This window comes from Ahaetulla prasina, chromosome 10 (assembly GCF_028640845.1).
Source record: "Ahaetulla prasina isolate Xishuangbanna chromosome 10, ASM2864084v1, whole genome shotgun sequence".
NCBI classification, from domain to species: domain Eukaryota; kingdom Metazoa; phylum Chordata; class Lepidosauria; order Squamata; family Colubridae; genus Ahaetulla; species Ahaetulla prasina.
The window spans coordinates 4852785-4869561 of NC_080548.1; the positions used below are offsets into that span (position 1 = coordinate 4852785).

Genomic DNA, 16777 nt, shown 5'->3' on the forward strand with positions numbered 1-16777 from the left:
TTCCAGATGTTACAGGTATCTCACCTTAGGATACTGCTTGACCGGTATAAGAACTCGTTCCTTCAATTTCATGTTTTTATGAGAAAACAAGTCCAGATAGGTCTCTTCTTCATCCTTCTTTGATTCACCCTTTTGAATTTTGTCAATTTCTAAAAAAAGACAAACCAGTTGTCAGTTGAATTCTATTATCTATATGAAATGCATGACTTACAAAAAGGCTGGTGCAAAAAGGAATTTGCAAGACCTCCCTCTTATTGTTATACTGTCATATAAGCCCCGTATATCAAACACATGATTACTTCTATTTGTATGGCTGCCCATCTCATGTAAGTGACTCTGGATGTCCCACAAGAGATTTAAAACAAGTTAAAAACCAATATACAAACATATAGACATTATCCAACACAAAATCATGATTAGCATCAGAATTTACTCTTCAGGAGCTCAATACAACCACCGTAAGAACTTCCCACCACTACCAGACCCCATGTATAATAGCAGAACCATGACTTCAGTCCTTCCTTTTATAAAATTTATACGGAATTAAGAACTATGGAAACAAAGAAAAAAATAAAAATTCTGAGATCATCAATGGATCCTTTTTGACTATGACTTGAAGATGTATGATTTTATTCTCTAGATAGTTTTTATTTTTTAGCAATTTTTCATCTTTTTTTGATTACGGTGGTTGATGTTTTAAGATTTTCTTTTAATGATACAGAACTATATGGAAAATAAATTATTGCTTATATTTTATATTTATCTGACTGAGTTTTAAATAGCTATATTATTATAAAAAGTTCTATTGATTGCATTTGGTTGATGAGGCTTGAGGATCTGTTTTATAAAAAAGAAGATATAAATATAAAGGAAAGAAATTAGCTAGGTTTATTAGATTACATTTGTAATAAATATCTTATTTCTGGTAACTAGATATGTTTGTAGCAGGGTGGATTTGATTTAAATCAAGTCGGTTGAAATCACAATTGAAATCACTAGTAAAAAGGCTTGATTTAAATCAACTTGATTTAAATCATAATTTTTAAACAGCAACTGTCATCTCTGTCCTGGAGCAGCAGCTCCTCTAACCCGCAGTTGACTCACCAACAGTCCCATTTACTTTAACGGGATGGCTGGCGATGTGGCAGTGACACAACAAGGTGAGGGATGTGGCGGGCAGCATGTGAGTGGATGCCTGCTAACAGGCGCTGCCAGGATGGATCTGAAATGACAGGTGCTCTTTAAGGACTCATTCTTGCTGGAAGTTGGAATCTTTAATATTATTATTTGCAATCTAAATGAAGGTTTCCTATAAACTAAATTATTAATGTATCTTAAATATAAAACTATCTTTTAGATAGATTTTTACTCCAAAAGCATTTTATTAAAATAAATTTGATAAAAAATTTAAAAATCAAATTTAAATTTTTAAAATCCTATTTAAATTTTTAAAATCCTATTTTTTTATTTTTAAAAATCATCTATTTTTATCCATCCTGGTTTGTAGAGAACGAGGTAAAATTCAGGTGAAGAGAAAGTGTGCTGTATTTTAAGAGATGGTGATTAAGTTGCTCAAGTTGTATATATTTGCTGGGAAGAAAGGAAGTTTTCTTTTTGTTTTTTCAATACTTTTTTCTTTTTTAAATTTTTTTTTTATCTTTTGTAGTCTGTATTAGTTTTATCTGTAAAATGTATTTTTTAAAATAAAATATAAAAATATGTATTTGATCCAGTACTGGTTTTTCTTTTTTACAAGTCCACTATGTATGGTACAATGTCCCTTCATGCTTTTCACATTTCCAGGAACAGTTAAAAGTACTTTTACTTTTGAAATTTTTACAATTTGAACTATACATAAGTTAAAATATATAAATTTAAAAATCCTTTCTCCTTAAATTGAAAATATGGAGAGTTGGGAGGATGAGTATGAGGAACTATGGGAGATGCTTCAAATGGTACGAGAATCCTTTAAGGGAAATAAACAAGCAGAGCTGTGGCTTAAAAATAAAAAAAGAAATTATGAGGAAACAAGAGGAACAAAAATATAATGCTGAAAAAGAAATGACTGAGGATAAAAATACAGATGATTATATTGGGATTGATCGTGAAAGTACAGAAATGGAGAGGGGGAAGGATACTTTAAAAAAGAAAGGGGAAATAGAAAAGAAGAAAAGATTGAGGGAAAAAATTAAAAGAGTAAAAAAAATACATGATTACACTGGGATTGGTAGTGACAGAATAAAGAGAAGAGGAGGAAATGGAGAAAAATTGAGGGGGAAAATTAAAAAAGTAAAAGTTAGAGAAAGGAGGTGGAAAAGAAGATACAAGAAAGAGAGAAAAGATAAGAGATGGGATTTTGGAGAGACTGAAAGAAAATGGTTAAAAGGAGGAGAAAATGAATAGTAGAAAAGAAATTAAAATAGTTGTAGACATTTTAGGAGTGGTGGAAATTAGAAATATATAGATTATTGTAAAAGGTAGTAAGAAAGGTTGAAATGAAGTGAATGAAGAGAGTAAAAAGAAGGAATATATTGTTTAATGTAAAATGGAGAAGTAGATGAAATGTGGAAGATATAATGGGATATATGTTTTTTCTTTTGTTTTTCAATACTTATTTCTTTTTTAAATTTTTTTTTTATCTTTTGTAGTCTGTATTAGTTTTATCTGTAAAATGTATTTTTTAAAATAAAATATAAAAATATGTATTTGATCCAGTACTGGTTTTTCTTTTTTACAAGTCCACTATGTATGGTACAATGTCCCTTCATGCTTTTCACATTTCCAGGAACAGTTAAAAGTACTTTTACTTTTGAAATTTTTACAATTTGAACTATACATAAGTTAAAATATATAAATTTAAAAATCCTTTCTCCTTAAATTGAAAATATGGAGAGTTGGGAGGATGAGTATGAGGAACTATGGGAGATGCTTCAAATGGTACGAGAATTCTTTAAGGGAAATAAACAAGCAGAGCTGTGGCTTAAAAATAAAAAAAAGAAATTATGAGGAAACAAGAGGAACAAAAATATAATGCTGAAAAAGAAATGACTGAGGATAAAAATACAGATGATTATATTGGGATTGATCGTGAAAGTACAGAAATGGAGAGGGGGAAGGATACTTTAAAAAAGAAAGGGGAAATAGAAAAGAAGAAAAGATTGAGGGAAAAAATTAAAAGAGTAAAAAAAATACATGATTACACTGGGATTGGTAGTGACAGAATAAAGAGAAGAGGAGGAAATGGAGAAAAATTGAGGGGGAAAATTAAAAAAGTAAAAGTTAGAGAAAGGAGGTGGAAAAGAAGATACAAGAAAGAGAGAAAAGATAAGAGATGGGATTTTGGAGAGACTGAAAGAAAATGGTTAAAAGGAGGAGAAAAATGAATAGTAGAAAAGAAATTAAAATAGTTATAGACATTTTTAGGAGTGGTGGAAATTAGAAATATATAGATTATTGTAAAAGGGTAGTAAGAAAGGTTGAAATGAAGTGAATGAAGAGAGTAAAAAAAGAAGGAATATATTGTTTAATGTAAAATGGAGAAGTAGATGAAATGTGGAAAATATAATGGGATATATGTTTTTTTTTCTTTTTGTGTCTGAGAATGCATGGAATGAGAGAGAATTATAGTTGATGGTAAGGAAATAAATTTTAAATGTATAAAAGAATTGAAAAATTAATTGAAGTCAAGATATAAAACTGAAAAGGTAAAAAAGAAGAAATACAATGTTTTTTTAAAAAAATAGTCCAGCAGATGAAATGTGAAAGAAGTATGTTCATAAGTGAAAATGATTGAAATTAAGATGTAAAAGGGAATAAAATTGAATTTTGAACAAAAACTCTAAGAAAATAAGAGTTGGAATGTTGTATTAATTGATTGAAAGATACAAATGGAATAAGATGAAGACAATGTTAATAACTAAAATATATGAGAGGAGGTTTGAGAAACATACTCAATAAATGAGAAAATCGGGGTTGCCTGGACACCAGAAATATTGGAATAAAAATAAATACAGCAATGGAGAGACATAAGAAGGAGAGAGATGGAAATGGAGAAGGAGGGAGAGAGAAAGAAGAAAGGGAAGAGGAGAGGAAAAAAGGCAGGGGAAATGAGAGGAGAGGTTAGATAGAGAGGAAGTAGGGAGGAGGGGGAAAGGAAGGGGAAATAGAGAAGGAGTAGGAGAAGAGAGAAGAAAGTAGGCAGGATGAAAGAAGGGAGGAAGAGGAGTGAGAAGGAGAAGAAAGGATTGTTGTGAAAAGGAAAAGATGAAATGGAAGAAAGGCAACCCCGAATATATATGAATATATTAGGAGAAAAATTGAAACAATTAAAAAAAAAGAATGAAAGAGAATGAATATTAATAAAAATGGAGAAGTTAGAACTTGAGAGCGAAAGAAGATGTGACTTAGTGAAATGAGCAAGAAAATATTAGGATGTGGATAAAAATTATGAAAAAAATATTCTGGCAAAAATTGTAACTAAGTAAAATATATTTGAATTTATTCAATTGTATAAGATATGATATGGCCAATACTCTGTTCATAAACTATGTATGTGTGTAGGGGGGGAAATTAAAAAACCAATAAAAACTTGGTGTTTTTTGTTTTTTTAAAGATGCTGAAGTGTGATGAACTTTTTAGTGCCAATAGCATTTCATGACACTTGGAAGAAAATAATGATAAACTAATTCTTCCATTTATCAAAAAAGGACACAGACAAACAAAATGACTGATTATACTGAGCCAGATGATCGCCCCCCAAGGTTGGGTGGCATTCAACACACTATTGAAGAAGATCACAGCTTTTGGAATATTAATGGTGTTTTAGGATGTGGCTAGATTAAAGCCCTTGGAACAACTACTTGCCAAGGATGCCATGTAGAAAAGAAAATCTGAAGCTGTAAAGACAGAATGAAAGCAGGACATGCAACGGAAGGAACAACATGAGAAAGCTGATCATAGTAAATGTGACCCAACTACACATAAATAACTTGTCACAGCAAGATCAAATAGATCTGGAAGTGAATATTTTCAGCCAGTATGAACCTACTGTTTACCACTCAGGACATGAAAAACAAAAAAGGAATTGCTTTTATAATAAGGAAATATATAACAACACCGATGGGCACAAAGCAGCCAAAATATCAATCAGACTTTGTAGACAACAATTTAATGTGATGGGCATCCAAATTTATCAAACCACCAATGTAGAAAAAGAGATCTATCTGAAATAGACAGGACTTGCAAGCAAGATATGCTGCTTTGGCCTGGGGACAGGAATGATTGCTACTACGTTGGCTGCTAAGAGTCAACAATGATTTGCTAGCACATAAACTAGTACCAGAACATGGTTAGATCAGTAATCTTATCATTACCAAGTGAAAGGTTATAAGAATTGATGGAATATCTACAGAAATATAGCAAACAACAGAAGGAGGCACAGTAAATGTTCTAAGGAAAATATGCCGGAAAAACTAGAGAATGACAGTGGCCAATCATATCAATTTCAAAGAAAGGAGGCTTAACAGCGAGTGCAAATGATCACATAATACAGTAGTCTTAATTTTGTGTGGTAGCAGTAATGCTCAAAGGACATTAAAACCTCACATGGAAAGATAAATCACCAATATTAAAGCTGGTTTTACCATAGAAACAGGAAAGGAACAAGAGACCAGAGAGCTAATTTGGTTTAGTGATTAAGGCATCAGGCTAAAAGCCAGGAGACCATGAGTTCTAGTTCTGCCTTAAGCATGAAAGCCATGTGGGTGACAACCCTCATGGGGCTGTTGTTGTTGGGGCAAAATAGGATGGAAGACTTTTATATAGATTCACCATGTTGAACCTATATTTGAAAATTTGAAGTAGACCTTCAAATTTCTAGGTTCTATCATATCTCAACAAGGGATGTGATGGCTCAGTGGCTAAGACGCTGAGCTTGTTGATCAAAAGGTCGGAGGTTCAGCGGTTTGAATCCCTAGTGTGGCATAACAGGGTGAGCTCCCGTTACTTGTCCCAGCTTCTTCCAACCTAGCAGTTCAAAACCACGTAAAAAATGCAAGTAGAAAAATAGGGACCACTTTTGGTGGGAAGATAATAGCATTCCGTGCGCCTTTGGCGTTGAGTCATGCCGGCCACATGACCACGGAGACGTCTTTGGACAGTGCTGCTCTTCACCTTTGAAACGGAGACGAGCACACCACACCCCCTAGATTCGGGAACGACTAGCACACATGTGTGAGGGGAACCTTTACTTATATCTCAAGATCTAAAATGGACATCTAACATCAAAAACGTCATCAAAAAAGCACAACAAAGAACGTTCTTTCTGTGCCAACTCAGGAAGCTCAAACTGCCCAAGGAGCTGCTGATACAGTTCTACAGAGGAATGATTGAGTCTGTCATCTGCATCTCTATAACTGTCTGGTTTGATTCTGCAACCCACAAGACAGACACAGACTTCAGAGGATAATTAGAACTGCAGAAAAAAACAATTATTATCAAGCTGCCTTCCATTGAGGGCCTGTATACTGCATGAGTCAAAAAGAGGGCTGTGAAAATATTTACAGACCCCTCGCATCCTGTACGTAAATAGTTTCAACTCCTACCTTCAAACCCATGCTATAAAGCACTGCACACCAGAACAACTAGACACAAGAACAGTTTGTCCCCGAACACCATCACTCTGCTAAACAAATAATTTCCTCAACACTGTCAAGCTATTCACTAAGTCTGCATTACTATTACTATTAGTCTTCTCATTGTTCCTATCACCCATCTCCTCCCACTTATTACTGCATGACTGCAACTTTGTTGCTTGTATCCTTATATTGACTATTTCCTAGTACGATATGATTGCTTTTTGACCCTATGACTATCATTAAACGTTGTACCTTGATTCTTGACGAATGTATCTTGTCTTTTATGTACATTGAGAGCTTATGTACCAAAAACAAATTCCTTGTGTGTCCAATCACACTTGGCCAATAAAGAATTCTATTCTATCTATTCTGTTCCATTCTATGTTGAATTGAGTTACTTATTATAAAATACAGGCAGGAAATGAATGAATGAATGAATGAATGGGGTTTATTGTTATGCCTGTTGGATGATGGATATTTTATTTAACAAATATTTCATATGAATATTCGCATGCCATGATATACTTATAGCTAAAAAAAATCAAAACTGGGTTGCCAGTGGTTTGAATCAACAGTTTGTAACTTGTTAAGAGATGTTGAGAACATGAAGTATTGATTGACAAAAACACCCAAATAAGGAAAATATTGCACTGACATGTTTTGCCAAGTACAAAAAATCCTAATCCAATCTTCAATTTATTATTAAAAACTCATGTTTAAAATCTTTTTTAAAAAAGGTTCAATATTTTGTTCCTTGTTTGAAAGAATAAAACATTCACTGTTACATTTCAAGTCCTAGTCACTCACTCTAGAATATATATGGCTGTCATGTAAAGCATTCACACAGCCAGTAGAAAAGGCATTAGAAATTTCTACACACCAGTGCTAATGAAAGAAATAAAAACTATTTGCTAGATTGAGCAAATCCTAACAGCCAACTGTGAATCATTTCAAAGAAATATAATGGGATTATATGCACACACAAAAAGTGTGCACACACTTATAGCATTTAGTGTGAAACAAAGTGGCTTTGTGGTGTGCATAAACATGGAGACAGTTAGAAGCAGCTTCCAAAGTAGCTCTGAGTGTTGCAAACAATGAAAAAGCTTTAAATGATTAGCACTCCAAGCACCTGTTTTGAATGCTTTGCCCAGATCTTTTAGTAAATATATTTGAGATAGCATGGGAATGTTGGCAAGATTTTTAATTTGGATTTTGTTTTGCAATAATATTTTTTTGTATATGTTACTGTGCTTTGAAAGCCTGTTAAAGTTTGGCTCATAAAACCCCTTGATTCAAAAGATTAAAAAATAAATTATATAGTAAACCTGACCCTTTGACATGAGACAACTTATGAAAGTATTTGTATTGATTTTTGCTGTTATTTGGTATGATGGCAAAGCTCCTTAGAGAATTTAAAGTCCAGAGTTTGTGAGGGAAGCTGTCAATTTATCCATCATTGTAATTATATTCAGGGAAAATATTTATTTATTTATTTATTTTATTTATTAATTCAATTTATATACCGCCCTTCTCCCGAAGGACTCAGGGCGGTTTATAGCCAAATAAAAAACAGATTCCACAAAAATTAAAAAACATTTTAAAAAACTAATTCAATTAGGCCGAAAATAGACTAAAACTATAATAAAACCCATATTAAAACTACATTAAGCCAGCCCTGCGCGATAAAACAAAAAGGTCTTTAGTTTGCGTCGAAAGGTCGGAGGTCAGGGAGTTGACGTATCCCTACAGCTCATTCTAGAGGACAGGAGCCCCCACAGAGAAGGCCCTCCCCCCTGGGGGCCGCCAGTCGACATTGTTTGACTGACGGTACCCTGAGGAGACCCTCCCTATGGGAGCGCACGGGTCGATGGGAGGCTAATGGTAACAGCAGGCGGTCCCGTAAATAACCCAGTCCTATGCCATGGAGCGCTTTAAAGGTGGTAACCAACACCTTGAATTGCACCCGGAAGACCATCGGAAGCCAGTGCAGCTTGCACAGGAGAGGTGTCACATGGGAGCCTCGAGATACTCCCTCTATTACCTGTGCAGCCGCATTCTGGACCAGTTGGAGCCTCCGGGTGCTCTTCAAGGGGAGCCCCATGTAGAGAGCATTACAGTAGTCCAGACGGGAAGTGACGAGGGTGTGAGTGACCGTGCATAGGAAAACCCGGTCTAGGACTACTAAAATTGGAGATAAGCCTGGATCTATATTTATTGATTTATATGCTGAAGTACTGTACATTTCTTCCAACACCTACCCATCATTCAAAGTGGTTTAAACCACATCACAATAAAGCAACAAGGCTTAGGAAAAAAAGCATATGAGATGAAAAATGTTGAGCAGATAAAAATTATATACAAGCAAAATTTATCCAGCTAGGCAGAGGTTTGCCAGAAAAGCTTTAAATGATTAGCACTCCAAGCACCTGTTTTGAATGCTTTGCCCAGATCTTTTAGTAAATATATTTGAGATAGCATGGGAATGTTGGCAAGATTTTTAATTTGGATTTTGTTTTGCAATAATATTTTTTTGTATATGTTACTGTGCTTTGAAAGCCTGTTAAAGTTTGGCTCATAAAACCCCTTGATTCAAAAGATTAAAAAATAAATTATATAGTAAACCTGACCCTTTGACATGAGACAACTTATGAAAGTATTTGTATTGATTTTTGCTGTTATTTGGTATGATGGCAAAGCTCCTTAGAGAATTTAAAGTCCAGAGTTTGTGAGGGAAGCTGTCAATTTATCCATCATTGTAATTATATTCAGGGAAAATATTTATTTATTTATTTATTTTATTTATTAATTCAATTTATATACCGCCCTTCTCCCGAAGGACTCAGGGCGGTTTATAGCCAAATAAAAAACAGATTCCACAAAAATTAAAAAACATTTTAAAAAACTAATTCAATTAGGCCGAAAATAGACTAAAACTATAATAAAACCCATATTAAAACTACATTAAGCCAGCCCTGCGCGATAAAACAAAAAGGTCTTTAGTTTGCGTCGAAAGGTCGGAGGTCAGGGAGTTGACGTATCCCTACAGCTCATTCTAGAGGACAGGAGCCCCCACAGAGAAGGCCCTCCCCCCTGGGGGCCGCCAGTCGACATTGTTTGACTGACGGTACCCTGAGGAGACCCTCCCTATGGGAGCGCACGGGTCGATGGGAGGCTAATGGTAACAGCAGGCGGTCCCGTAAATAACCCAGTCCTATGCCATGGAGCGCTTTAAAGGTGGTAACCAACACCTTGAATTGCACCCGGAAGACCATCGGAAGCCAGTGCAGCTTGCACAGGAGAGGTGTCACATGGGAGCCTCGAGATACTCCCTCTATTACCTGTGCAGCCGCATTCTGGACCAGTTGGAGCCTCCGGGTGCTCTTCAAGGGGAGCCCCATGTAGAGAGCATTACAGTAGTCCAGACGGGAAGTGACGAGGGTGTGAGTGACCGTGCATAGGAAAACCCGGTCTAGGACTACTAAAATTGGAGATAAGCCTGGATCTATATTTATTGATTTATATGCTGAAGTACTATACATTTCTTCCAACACCTACCCATCATTCAAAGTGGTTTAAACCACATCACAATAAAGCAACAAGGCTTAGGAAAAAAAGCATATGAGATGAAAAATGTTGAGCAGATAAAAATTATATACAAGCAAAATTTATCCAGCTAGGCAGAGGTTTGCCAGAATAGTTTTTATCAGTTAGGTCCCAGAGAACCTCAGAATCTGCCTGTCGTAATAGAAACATCATTTCTCATAGCCCATTTATCCATGCTCCAGGAAGATTATGCAGAAAGGCTATTCAACCAGCAGATTTTGAATAGCTCTCCCACTGATATTTAAGACACAAACCCACCCAGAATTATCTAGCGAGAAGGAATCTGAAAAAAACGATCTATGAACTGGGAGACAGGAATCTACAGGAAATGAAGGCAGAAAAATAGAGGGGAAGGGCAAAGGAAGGTTACATTGTATAAGTAAGACAAGAAAAATTTTGATTGGATCAAAACCTCATAGCTCATATACTAAATTTTAATGCATATTTGAATGAGTCATATCCCTACAAATGTATTAAGAATTTATAAGAATTCAATTTTAATTTGCATAACTATATATAATATTCAATATGCACTCATGTTGAGTTTTGAAGCCATATTTTTCAACCAAATGCTTCCTTTTGGCTCCTTTTTCTGGATTTACTGGGATTCAAAAAGTGTGAAGAGGAGGAATTCCTTTCAGTAAATGCTTTAAATGAACTTTGTTGGCCTGAGCAAACAAAACAATGATTATTTTTTTTTGCTTCTAATCACTAAGAATAAAAATGTTCACATTTTTGCATTCTGATGCCTAAAGAAAAAGCAACTTTTACAAAAGTCAATAAAATGGCTCAAGGTCAAAGACAGGGGTTCCTTTGAGGAATGAATGAAATAAATAAATACCACTAAGTAAATAAAAAATAAGCACTTATTTCCAATTCTTCAGAAATAAGCAAGGCTACCATTTTTTCCTCCAAATTTCACATCTCAATTCAGCTAGAAAAGGGAAAACCTTCTGTGTTCAACCATCAGCAATTCTTTAATATAGCCTCTGTTGATGTAATAGGGCTATTTTTAACCCTAAATGCGGGGGGGGGGGGCCTGGTAAATGTGCCTGCAATAGAAAAACTGTCTCTCCACTGTCCCAGTTTCCCCATGAAAAATATCACTTAGAAATTAATCTTTTAAAAACCCTCCAATAGTAGTAGCAGAAACTGCTTTAAAAATTAGATGCTATACAGCAGCGGCCCCCAACCTTTTGCGCATCAGGAACTGGTTGCGTGGAGAAAGTTTTTTCCGCAGACCGGAGAGGGTATGGTAATAGAATAGAATAGAATAGGAATAGGAATAGGAATAGAATAGAATCTGGAAGTGAATCTGGAAGAGGTCCTCTAGTCCAGCCCCCTGCTCAAGCAGGAGAACCTATACCATTTCAAACAAATGACTGTCTAGTCCAGTGATGGTGAATCTTTTTGGCAAAGTGCTCAAACCTGTTCTGTCCCCCCTCACCTCCGTCCAAGCGATGGCTTATTTAGCTGGCACTATCAGCTCTGGCAGCAAACTAGCGAGCGTCTGCCAAGTGACTCTGTTATCTCCCTTGATGCCGATGAGTCACCCAGGAACAAACAGTACTTCAGCTCTAGTTAAGCAGTTGATTTGCCTGCTATGAAGAAGCATAGCAGGCCTTGCTGGTTTTATATCCTGTGGGGTGTGGTTCCATGACTCAGCACTTCCTCGGCCTGCCCCACCCCTGCTTCTGTTGTTCCCGCCTCTCCTGCCTACGAAACCTAGGGTCCAGCCAGGCCTGATTGCCATCAGCTGGGTCTGGAGGTGTGGCCTGGGGAGGGAAAGAGTCAGGGGACGGAGGCCTCGTTATCTCCTCCACCTAGCCTGCCTCTTGCTCCTGGAGCTGAGCCAGGGAAGCCGGTGCTCCCGAGGTAAGTCCTGATGGCCCTTCCTCCTCACTTTCCAAGTCCCTTTCTGGCAGGGGGCCCGGCTCAGGGGGCGCAGACACAACAAAAGCAAAGCGCCAGAAACCCGACGACCAGCTAGTCGGCATGCATATGTGCCTCAGAAAACCGACTACCAGCTTGCTGAGCTGGGGCGACGGCACATGTGCCCACAGAGGGCTCTGCATACCACCTCTGGCACGCGCGCCATAGGTTCGCCATCACAGATCTAGTCTCTTCCTAAAAACTTCCAGGGATGGAGTGTCCATGATTTCTGAAGGCAAGATCCCACGGATGAGGCTTTGCTTGTCCCTGGTGTACAGAAACTAGTTTTGGGAACTATTTATCAAAAAGAACAGTACTCTGCAGTTAATGTATGATAAAAGAAAGAGAAGCATCCATTTCCTGACATACATGTTTACCAATTCAACCCAATGGCTGGTTAAGCTGCCCTCTCTTGATGTGGATCTTACAGAGATACATTTGGGCAGAAAGTATTCAAAGAGAGGGCAAAGTCCAAAAGCAGAGTCACAAAGAAATAAAGCGTTGAAAAGCCTGTTTGATGTGGCCAAATAAACAGGATAAAACAAGGTAAAACTATACATGGATCCTCAGCCAGCAAGACTCTATTATTTGTGGAAACAGAATTTAACTGGTAGAATTTAACTCCCCACTTTAAGGCTTGTTGCCTTTGACACATTTATTTCTCAAAACTTTGTCCTTGCAAGTATTGCTTTCCCTGCGCATCAAAAGTTGATGTATTTACATAAAGGCGGCTTCCTGGGTTCAGAAAAGTAAGCACTTATTTCAGAAAGGAATAAATGTGTCAAAGGCAACAAGCCTTAAAGTGGACATGAAACTTAGAGAAGGGAATTATTCTGACATTGTTGTATTCTCAGTCTAGCAACCCAGAGATAACAGGGAACAACAAGCAACTGATGGAAAAGTCAATTGCCAAGAAGTCAATTGTAGAAATCAATAATTTAGGATAAGTTCTTCTAAACATTGTTTTCCATCTATGTTTCAGCAAATGGAATTTAGTGCTGTGAGATAACATAAACCCTGTATTAAAAGGATATGTAAATGCTTCTCACGGTATACCATAATACAAAACTGAAAATGAATAAATTGCAGTGCCTTCCAGCAAAATTAAACTACAGAACTTTCAGATGGTTTGGAAAAGAAAATAAATTTTATTTTGATATAGTTTGCTTGGTCCTCAGAGCAAGAACACTTCCGCCTTGAGAGAAGAAAAACAAAGTAAGTAACAAATCCTGGCTCTTTGTTCTATGTTCTGACTACAGTACTTATTTCCAGCCAGTTAGATTCACTTGATGTAAGAAGATCCTGAAAACACAACAACTGCACTGTTGCGATTAGATCCTATTAAAATGGGGAAGGGGGTGCTAGTGAGACAAAGACTGCCATTTCCACTCTGGCTGATTCCAGAAGCATGAAACAAGGATTAATGCAGCTATGCATACCAATGGCATAGAGACGATTACAAAACTGTCTGTCTTTGCAGGAGAAGAGGGTACACTGAAAAATCGCCTCTGAAATCTTCTCTGAAACATAAATGGATTCTTAGTTTTGTCTTTTTAAATCAAATGTTGTACAAACAATTAGCATCAGCTTTTCTACACCAATCGTTTGGGTTACTATTACAATTCCTCAGAACAGATAATACGACTGTTGTTACAGACTTTGCTGGGAAAAACAGGTAAAACCATCTTACCTAAAAAGAAATGGTGCCATGGCACTGCTCCAAAAAAAATTACATGCTGGAAAAGCACAAAGGAAACGCAGGAAGAGAATGCCTTTCAGTTTCCAACTGAAAGAGAGGCAATCAGCATGGAAATATTGTAACAGATCAAACTAAGATCTTAATATTCTCTGAAAGGAGTCATCCCCTTCTTCTAACCTATTCACAATATAGTCGAAGGAACAAAAGACATTCTTCCTCTACATCAACTCATTTGCTGTATTTACAAAACCACCTAAGTAAATCTGCATTCCAATCCTATTTTTGTGGGAGGGTTTTAGCAAAGCAGTTTGGAAGAGATTAAAGCTAGTGTCTGGTAGTGGAAGCAGATGTAAAGATTTTCTGGAAAAATAGCTGGATTAACTTATTGCCACAAAAGGAGTCTTGGATGCATCATAAGGTACAGTGCTCAATTCTTTATGGTATTATCTTTTACTCCAATGAATGTATTGTTTTTTGAGTGCAAAAAAATACTCATTAAAATCTTCTGTGATCACTATAGATATAGAAGTGCTGAATTTGTCACTATACACAATTTGATACTTTTTGATACCAAGAGCTTTGTTAAATCTGTTTGTGAACTAGTCCACAAAAACTTACATTGTAACACACAAACAGAGGTTTGTTCAAGTATACTTTCTTACATTTGAAGGCTGGAAGCCTGAACAAAACATGCAGCTTAAATTTGGGTATGCAAACATGAGTCACAATATTTCAAGTTTTTATGTTCCTCAATGAATGCAATGTTGTAAATAATCAGCAAATGGATTTTAATCAGAACTTTATCATTTAAAATACTTATTTTCATAAGAATCTCAGGCATCAAGCAGAGGAAAAAAATAAGCAACCCAGAATTAACTTAACAAGTTGTTGATTGTTGTTCCTAACTACAAAACAATCTTTGACGTTAAAACCGCATTTACAAGTTTCTAATATTTCCACATGTATGTGTGAAAAAGAACTGCTTTTCCTATCTACAAGAAAAATAATTCATGTATATAAACAAACAGATAAAATACCGGCTTGGCATATCACAACTATAGCTACACCACCATCTGTATTGGCACTGGTGCTTTAAGTAAGCAATATTGTCCGAAGAGGTACAAAACTCGTTGCATGATCTGTCATACTTTCAAGCCCGGCCAGGGCTAAATCTTTCTGAAAAGGAAAAGGACCAGGCGGAGGATTCTGCTTTATTAATGGAGATCTGCCTCTTAGACCACTTTCAGATAACCTGACCAGAAGTGGGGGGGGGTCCTGTATGGATACCACGCCTGTCCCCAACCCGAGGTGATGACTCTGGAATCCACCTTCCAACCATGGAGCTAAAACGTCCCAAAGAAATTACACGCTGGAAAAGCACAAAGGAATTGCAGGAAGAGAAAGGCCCTATATAACCTGGATCCCGTTTCCAACTGAAAGAGAGCCAATCAGCATGGAAATCTTAATATTCTCCGAAAGGAGCCACCCCGCCCCCACTCCTTCTAAGGGAAGAAAGGCAGTTTAAAATAGCCTATTCACAATATAGTCGAAGGAACTTTTCCCCCACGACCTGGATGATTGAGAATCTCCAGAGACACGGAGCTAAAAGGGGGAGGAAGCCGGGACCCAGGGCCAATCCCGTCGCCCTTGGCCCTCCCCACACACCCCCCACTCGGGGCCCGGGGCATGTCCGCCGGAGAGCCGCGCCTGCTCGCCCGAGGGAGAGAAGCCTGGCGCCATTCCGGCACGCGAGGCGGGGGCGGCCGTCCGGGCGCCGCTTTACCTGCTTGCAGCAGCTGCATGGCGTGGGTGAAGGAGGGGTCCAGGCTGTCCTTCTCGGCCATCAGCTCGGGCAGGTACTTGTTCTCGGGCTCCGTCTTGGCCGCCGAGACGGCCCCGGGCATCAGTGGGGTGGGCGCCACGCTGGGCGCCGGCGGGGCCGAGCTGGTGGCCGAAGGCGGCAGGAGCGGCGGCGGCTGAGGCCCGCGCGCCCCGCCGCCGCCGCCTCGGGCCGCCCGCCGCGGGGAAGCCGCCGCCTGAGGCGACTGGAGTCGGGCCACCCCGGCGGGGCCCGGCGCCCGGCCCAGGCGGGCGGCGGCGGCGGCGAGGTCCTCGCGGCGCTGCATCCGCGGCCGAAGGAGCGGCAAAGGCGCGCGAGGGAACAGGGTTGCCACGCCGACGGAGCACCGGGGCCACCGGGGCGGGAAGCGGAAAGAGGGGTAGACGCGGCGCCCGTGCTTGCGCTTCCGGCCTTTCTTTCCACCGCGCGCCAACTACGGCCACCGCTAACCGCTCCTCGAGTCAATGCCCGACTGCGCCTGCGCAGGACTCGCCGAGCCTTCCTCTGCGCAGGCGCACGGGAGGCCCGCTTCACCGAAAAGCGACAACCCCCCTCCAGACCAGGCGCGCAGGCGCCGTCTTAGCTGAAAAGCGAGTCCCCTTTTTCTCCACGCACATGCGCATCAGGGCCAGGCGAGATTTCTTTGTCGGGGTGGAGCACGTGGTGCCTTTTGGTAGCCTCTCCGGTCATCTGAGTGGGTTCTTGCGAGAGGCTGAATCGTGCAGTATCGATACTGCAAGTCCTTGTTCTCATTGGAAGAAAAAACACACAAATAACGCTTTGTAGCAGGGTAAATGTTATTTGGCATAAATGAGATATTTCAGACCAGAGGGGTCTGGAGATGTAGCGCAGAGACTGGTCTTTAAGGCACGTTTGATAAAGCTACATTTTTTTTCGCTCTATTTCGTTGGCTAGCAGTAGACCGTAATGTCATTTATTCGACCTCTCCTCCCTGCGACTTCATGAGATATTTTCTTGCACGGTTTTTTAGTAGCAGATCATAGCAGATCAGCCGTGAGCTGAAAACGCACTTATTTATTCAAGCGGGACTGGCTTAATATTTTT

The 16777-nt window shown here is 38.7% G+C and overlaps 1 protein-coding gene across 1 annotated transcript in view; it reads right to left on the reverse strand.

Moving 5' to 3' along the window:
* KHDRBS1 (KH RNA binding domain containing, signal transduction associated 1) overlaps window positions 1-16202 on the reverse strand; it is a 41960-nt gene extending 25758 nt beyond the window's left edge. The window contains exons 1-2 of the mRNA XM_058195332.1: window positions 15656-16202; window positions 25-149 (exon numbers count right to left, since the gene is read on the reverse strand). Of these exons, the coding sequence (XP_058051315.1) occupies window positions 25-149; window positions 15656-15998 (468 nt within the window). The 5' untranslated portion in view covers window positions 15999-16202. The remainder of the gene's footprint in view (window positions 1-24; window positions 150-15655) is intronic.
* Window positions 16203-16777: the final 575 nt, after the last annotated feature.